Below are 7,451 nucleotides of genomic sequence, written 5' to 3'. Positions count from 1 at the left end.
CCCGCACCCCAACCCACTGCCCCAGGCTCCGCCCCGAGCCTCCTCCCAAGCCCTCGGCCCCACCGCCAAGCCCCCTGCCCCCGCCCGGGGAAAGTGTGGGTGAGGGGAGCCAGCGAGGGCGGGAGGGGGAATGGCGTGAGCGGGGCAGGGCCCGGGGCAGGGGTCCCCAGCGCGGTGCCCGCGGGCGGCACTGCGGCGGCGACGCTCCTGTCCGCGGCCGCTTGTGGGCGGCGGGGCGTCTGGCGCCCGCCAGTCTTCTGGGGGGTAGGAATCTGCTGCGCCCAGGCAGGGTCGGGGACCCCTGGGCCCGGGGAAGGGGCGTGGCCTGGGAAAGAGGCGTGGTCCGGGAAAGGGGCGTGGCGTGGGGAACGGGGATGCCCCGGGAAAGGGGCGTGGCCTGGGAAAGAGGCGTGGTCCGGGAAAGGGGCGTGGCGTGGGGAACGGGGCGCGGCTCGGAGAAAGGGGCGTGGCATGGGGGTAAGGGGGCGCCTCGGAGAAAGGGGCGTGGCCCGGGGTAAGGGGCGGGATCGGGCAGGGCGAAGGCGTTTGGTTGGTCGGGTGACGCTGGGACGAGCGGTGCTGCAGCGCCCTCTGCCGGGACGCGCTTCCCCATCGGGATCCCGGCACCCCGCGCACTGCACAGCGGGGCAGCGCCTGTCCCCGGCCACGCGCACACCTCGGGCGCGCTCCCGCAGGCCCTGCCCCGCCCTGCTCGCCCCGCAGCCACCGCGCCCCCTGGGGACCGCGGCCGGGGCTGTTCTGCGACTCACACGGCGCCTGCGCAGCAGCCGCCAACGGCCCCGCCCAGCCCGCCCGCGCGCGGCGGAAACCCCCTGGGGGCGTGTCCTGGCGGGAGCGTGGCGGGAGGGGCGGGTCCTGGGGCGGGGCGAGCGCGCTGGGCGGAAGCGGCGCCTGGATTCAAAGTGGCGGTTGGCGGAAGCTGCTTCCGGCGCGCGGAGCCTTCGCGGGGGTCTCTGAGTTGCCATGGTGACGGGTGCGCCTGGCTGCGGGGCAGCGCTGGGGGCCGGGCCGGGCCGGGCCGGGCCGGGCCGGGCCGGGGTTATGGGGGAGGGGACAGGAGGGGCTGGGTTTGTTTTGTGGGGGGGGAATGGGGGTGTGTGGCGGGGGGCGCTGTGTTGGGTAGGGTTAGGGGGGTGGGGTAGGGTGACGGGTGGGGGCAGGCGGGGCTGGGTTTGTTTTGTGGGGGGGGAATGGGGGTGTGTGGCGGGGGGCGCTGTGTTGGGTAGGGTTAGGGGGGTGGGGTAGGGTGATGGGTGGGGGCAGGCAGTGCTGGGTTTGTTTTGTGGGGGGGAATGGGGGTGTCTGGCAGGGGGCGCTGGGTAGGGTTAGGGGGGTGGGGTAGGGTGACGGGTGGGGGCAGGCAGTGCTGGGTTTGTTTTGTGGGGGGGAATGGGGGTGTCTGGCAGGGGGCGCTGGGTAGGGTTGGTTTAGGGGGATGGGGTAGGGTGATGGGTGGGGGCAGGCAGTGCTGGGTTTGTTTTTGGGGGGAAATGGGGGTGTCTGGCAGGGGGCGCTGGGTAGGGTTGGTTTAGGGGGATGGGGTAGGGTGATGGGTGGGGGCAGGCGGGGCTGGGTTTGTTTTGTGGGGGGGAATGGAGGTGTGTGGCGGGGGGCGCTGTGTTGGGTTGGTTTAGGGGGGGTGGGGTAGGGTGATGGGTGGGGGCAGGCAGTGCTGGGTTTGTTTTGTGGGGGGGAATGGGGGTGTGTGGCAGGGGCTGCTGGGTAGGGTTGGTTTAGGGGGATGGGGTAGGGTGATGGGTGGGGGCAGGCAGTGCTGGGTTTGTTTTGTGGGGGGGAATGGGGGTGTCTGGCAGGGGGCGCTGGGTAGGGTTAGGGGGGTGGGGTAGGGTGATGGGTGGGGGCAGGCGGGGCTGGGTTTGTTTTGTTGGGGGGGAATGGGGGTGTGTGGCAGGGGCCGCTGGGTAGGGTTGGTTTAGGGGGATGGGGTAGGGTGATGGGTGGGGGCAGGCAGTGCTGGGTTTGTTTTGTGGGGGGGAATGGGGGTGTCTGGCAGGGGGCGCTGGGTAGGGTTAGGGGGGTGGGGTAGGGTGACGTGTGGGGGCAGGCGGGGCTGGGTTTGTTTTGTGGGGGGGGAATGGGGGTGTGTGGCAGGGGCCGCTGGGTAGGGTTGGTTTAGGGCAATGGGGTAGGGTGATTGGTGGGGACAGGTTTGTGCTGCATTGGTTATGTTGCTGTGGGATGGGAGTGTCTTGGGTAGGGTGGGAGTGGGGGCAATGGGCTAGTTTGGGGCTGGCATAGGGATGTCTGTGGCAGGCAGCAGGCCCACTTCTGTGGACATGGGATGGGGTTGGGGACACTGGACTGCTTTTGTGTAGATCTCTCTCTTGAGCTGCTGTTTTCATTGTCTTTGAACAGGGCTGTGGATGAGGGGCTGGCTTCCCCTGTGACTGGGATGCTGTCACCTGCGAAGCAGCAGCCCTGTGCCCGGAGCATGGCAGTGGGACAGCCTGTAGGGGACAAAGCGAGGTGTCTGTGGGGGGCAGTGAACCAGGCGGTACTGGCTGAGAGGAACCAGAGTGTGGCCCCTGTGGGGGTTTGGGTGGAGAGCGCCCAAACTGGTGGCAGATGGGAGGAGAGCATTGCTTTCGTGAGTGCCGTGTCTGAATGCTTTCTTGTTATGCTGTTTGCTTTCTGCAGGTTGTTCCCTTGTCAGCTCTGATAAGCCAGGAGTAGATCCTCTCCGAGTGGGAATCTCAGCTGGGGTTCAGATTGTAGCTTCTAAATGTTCTTCCTTGATTTTTTGCTCCTTATTTCTCTACTCTTCCCTAGAAGTCTGATAGTCATGGGCAGGGTATTCTGCGATTCCACAGCTCCAAAGTCCTCTCTTGCTGCAGAATCTATTTTATTGAATTCTGTTTCTAGTACTCATAGTTGTGAAGATAGAAAAGGTGACCTGAATGTAAACCAATGCAGCGTTGTTTTCCTGAGTTTGCAGATAGTATGAAATGATACCTGTGAGAGACCTGAACAGCTCCCTTCATCTTAAGGGGTTGTTAATGCAGAAACCTTAAGATGACAATCTATAGTACTCTGGAAAATGTGCAGACAAGTTCATTTTTTTTGTAACTAACCACAAAATAAATCCCACAGTGGCAGTCTTAATTCTGCTATTGTGGTTTTATGTGCTGTGACTTATGTATTTTCGTACTATATATATGGAGCTTCATGGAGAAAGGTAAATCTAAAAGAAAATGCCAGGTTCTTTTCCTGAGTTTTCTTGCAATTTATCTAATTTGGGTTTGTGGTGTTGAATGCCTGCTCTTGGTGTGGTGCTAATGTTGAATTTAGGGTATTTATTAAGTCATATTTGAAACTAATGTTGTTTGACGAATGGCCCTCGTGTGCAAGTGAGACTTGAAATTGCTGATTTATGTGAGTGTTTGTTTTGTATCCGATGGTGAAAGTACTGAGAAGAGCAGGTCTTGCTTTATTTTGGCCCCATAAGTTAGTTCCCTGACATGTTATAACAGATCTGGGATGGGTACATGAAAAGGTTGTTGAAAGACAGATGTGGGACTTGCACTGGGGCTTAATGGAGACCACAAAGGATGTCAACCCTCGGTTTTCTGATTCAGGTTTTGTGGTTCTGTCAGTCTTTCTGAAAGCAGCTTCATGTCTGATTGCCCCACGAGTGGCTTTATTAAATATGCCTCTTCTCTTTCCTTTTTTATATTATGCATTTTAAAGGGGGAAAGTAAAGATTTCCACTTTGTAATATGATCTTCCCAACCCATCTGTGCAGCTGTTACTAGATTCACAGAACAATCTGTGTTACACTTTCACAATTTTAACTAATTGTGTTTATCTTTAAACCAGAACATTTACACACATCCCTTTCCCTAGAGATACTGCTTGCCTGTAGGTTTATATACAGGTCCCAGAGAGTGAGAGAAGCTGAAATCCAGGCTGTAGTGAAGCTGCATGGCGAAAAAGCTAACTTGAACATCTCCTTTAACCTGTTACAGGCTTCAGCGTTTCAGGTTGAAGAGGACCTAAAGGAGCAGCAAAAGGAAAAAGAGGAAAATCTGAAACGCTTCCAGGGGGAAGTGAAGCAGAGGGTGAATCAGCAAATCAAGATGAGGAGAAAGCAGCAGCTCCAGAAATCCTGTGAAGCGGTAGGGAAAACCTGTATCATCACCAGCCTCTATCTGCTCTGATTCACACCAGGAGCCTTGCTTAGATGGTGACACTGCTTCAAAAGCAAGCATTCCTGTGTAAAATTCAACCACTATTCATACAGTCTTAAGGCTTGACTCTTAATTGGAGAAAAGTCAGGAAACTTGCAATTATTTCCACAGCTGCTTTGACTCTAGGCATCCTGCATAGACTTAATGTCCAGAGATCTATGTCCTAGGGAAGACCAGCAGGGAATTCTCTCCTCCTCTTCCTCTCCTTCCCCCCGGCCTCTTCCCGCACCCACTCACAACTGAAAACCATTGCTGAGGTGTCTATTACAGATACGACCCTTGCAGGATTCCTACTGTTAAGTCTTGTACACTAGTGTGTGACTAGCTGGGAGCTTCCCTAGTTCCGTATTTTGGATCTTTTAGGTATTGGTAGTTGAGCATGAGCCTCCTCAAGTGCATGTTCCAACCTGCAGTATCTCTAGAACCTTACTAGCTAGTGCCTTCTGACTGCTCCACTGCAGACTGCAATCTGCTTGAGCTACATTGTCGCTGGACTGGGCTAGCTCCTTTCTTCTTCTTCCCCTCCTCCTCTCCTGACAAGGCAGGGGAATGGGGAAGAGAGCAAGAGTATTGCCTCTGAAGATCCATACTTTCTGCCCTGCTTGTATCTTTGAACTCTGGCAGGAGAGGATGAACAAGGAAGGGAGGTTAGCACAGAAATGCCCTTTATTAAACTTGATCCACATGTTCAGTTCTATGAGGGGTCACCTTTGTGATCTGAGGGGGCACTAACCTTCAGGTGCACGCAACTCCTGAGTGCGGAGCAGCAACCTCAAAAATCCATCTGCTACTGCTACCTTTCTGTCATCACATGAATGAAAATTCCACAGGTAGCACCTGGTGCAGCAAACGATCAACACGTGTGGATTTACTCAATGAGTGACTTCAGTAAGATGGTTGTTCAGGACTTGTGTGGTTTTTTCTCCTCCCTTCCCCCCCACCCCATCACTGCAGGCAGAAAAAGAAAGCTCTGTTGTGATGCAGTGTTCGGATTCTGCGCTGCACTTGACCCCCAAGAGGAATACATGTGTGTATCGAAGTAATGCGGCATCTGCCATTTGCAGTTCTGGTACCAACTTGATCCCTGTGCAGCAGCTTTGTGTGAGTTGGGAGGAAGAGGGAAGAGAGAAGCAAAGCCAGTTATTCCATCAACAAGCCAACACAGTGAGTGTTTACTGACCGCCAACCGCGTCACAACCTCCATTTGTTGTGTGCCCAGAATGAAAACATATTTTCAGTAACACATAACATTAAAATTTCCCCAACTGCGATACAGAATCACTCTGTTTTAGAAATGAGCTAGAACACCTACATATTGTGAATGTAAACTCTTTGTAGAGTACTCTGACACTTAGAATTACAAGGGAAGCATGTGTGAGTTGTATTGTTATAACTGGGTTATTACAATATAACATTACAATGCTTTACTTCTCTTACCCTACTTTTACCTTTTGTACATCTCATTCATGACACTTACCTCTTCCTAAGGTGGAAGATGATGGTATGTGTTGTGTTTTTACTCCAGTCTCTTCTTTTATCCACTGGATGTCATTGTGTGTTTACATTCAGTGCTTTGTGGTGGCAAAGTACAGAGCTATTATATAGGGGACTTTTTTTGGATTATTGATTCTGCTGAGGTTCCATTTAGCCATAATCTCAGTATTAAAACTAACAACAAGTATCCCTATTGAGAATGCTGTACTTAAATTTGGTCCATCATCAGTTAAAGGGAATGCTTGCATTTCCGCTAGTGAAAAATCTTCAAAGAAGTGAGGTAAAACCTCCATAAAATAAAGGTTCTTCCCTATTGGTGTGTGTCACTGGGTAGAAGGCACTAGGTGGAGTCATCTCCCCACTGACATTCTGCATATCGAGTAACAAAGGTGTGAGATAACTACAGCCTTGTGGAATGTGTGAGGAGGGGGGCTAGCTGCCTTTTCAAAGTTCATAACCATGCTTATGATTTATCTTTGCAGTTTAAAAAATTGCTCACTATCATCCCACGTGGCTGTGCTTGAGCTTAACAGTTCAGTTCCCAATGCAAATTCAGTGAAGTTTAGAGGTATCTGGCGCTTTTGGCTCAGTACCCTCTCTAATAATGATGGTATATTTCTGTATCATAAGCCTTTAGACCTGCTTATATTAAAACAACAAGAATAAAAAAGAAACCACCACCACCTTGGGTTAAGGTTACTGAGTATCTGTGTCTGTCTGTCAGTATATACATGAGCACATAGGACATTCAGATCTGGATCAAGGTGGACATCCAGCTTCTGGTACTGGTTTCTAACAGATATTTTAGAGGGGGGCGGTAAATCCCTCCTCCCTCTCGTGCACAGGTTACTGGTGGTAAGAGAATTGGGGCTAAATGGAGTAAAGCACAGGTTTTTCTCTGATCTAGTCACACAGCACCTGTAATTGGGTAGCAGGAATGAGATCTAGAACTTCTCATGTCTAGGCCCAAATCTAAAACAGTCAGAGGGAACCAAAGTCAGGCTGTGACAGCTTTGAGGCACATGAAACAAACTGTTGGTGATCATATATTAATGGGGCACATCCCTGGCCATCATAACAGATTGGTCAAGGAGTGAATTGGCCATAAACAAAATCCTTTCTCTTACCAAGAGCTGTCCCATGGATTAGAGTTGAGGTATGCCTTCAAGGCACTGCAGCTGCCTGTCATGTACCTGTCAGTGGATTACTCCCAACAGTCAAGCTACTGATGCTGGATTATACCCTCAGGCAAAGTGCCAAGATGATGTTGGCCACTTTGAGTGACGACTACTTTCAGATGTGGTGTCTTCTACCTTGTAATGAACCTTTTGGCTTTCTCGTTTGTAGCAGCAAGCTATCGCTAAACTGTGAACCTGTAAGCACTTTGTTGATGTGTCTTTCTTACTGGCAGCTTAGTAAAACCATGAAACAGGTCCGTCGCCGGCTAGCATCCTGCAAAACAGTGCCCAAAGGAGCAGGCCTGCCCGAACTTCCAGGAGGCGTCTGGGGTGTCAGCCCAACCAGAAACGTAAGTGGGGGGCTGACTCAGCTCAGCCACTAGTTGTGATCATAAATTATTTGCTGCATTGTGTGAAGATCCTGAGCCCTGTCCAATCAGCCAACCACACGGTGCAGTGGATCTTTTCAATAAAGAGTAAAATAAAATGGGTTCTTGTTGTCACTTAATTATTTTCCCATATGTGTAAATTAACTGGGGATGAGAGATCC

The 7,451-nt window shown here is 52.4% G+C and overlaps 1 protein-coding gene across 9 annotated transcripts in view; it reads left to right on the top strand.

Moving 5' to 3' along the window:
• The first annotated feature begins 891 nt into the window (after positions 1–891).
• CCDC15 (coiled-coil domain containing 15) overlaps positions 892–7,451 on the top strand; it is a 74,658-nt gene continuing 68,098 nt past the window's right edge. For 7 of the 9 annotated variants that reach the window (XR_012155905.1, XR_012155904.1, XR_012155906.1 and 4 more), the window contains exons 1-4: positions 2,256–2,629; positions 4,008–4,157; positions 5,184–5,393; positions 7,135–7,251. Coding sequence is in view for 6 of the 9 variants with exons in the window: in XM_073320787.1 (XP_073176888.1) it covers positions 2,324–2,629; positions 4,008–4,157; positions 5,184–5,393; positions 7,135–7,251 (783 nt within the window). In the remaining 3 variants the exon portion in view is untranslated. Of the gene's footprint in view, positions 995–2,255; positions 2,630–4,007; positions 4,158–5,183; positions 5,394–7,134; positions 7,252–7,451 lie in introns of those variants that run through there. The other 2 variants (XM_073320792.1, XM_073320791.1) reach the window with 2 other exon arrangements.

Source organism: Lepidochelys kempii, chromosome 22 (assembly GCF_965140265.1).
Source record: "Lepidochelys kempii isolate rLepKem1 chromosome 22, rLepKem1.hap2, whole genome shotgun sequence".
NCBI lineage: Eukaryota > Metazoa > Chordata > Testudines > Cheloniidae > Lepidochelys > Lepidochelys kempii.
This window is presented reverse-complemented; position numbering and strand designations above follow the sequence as displayed.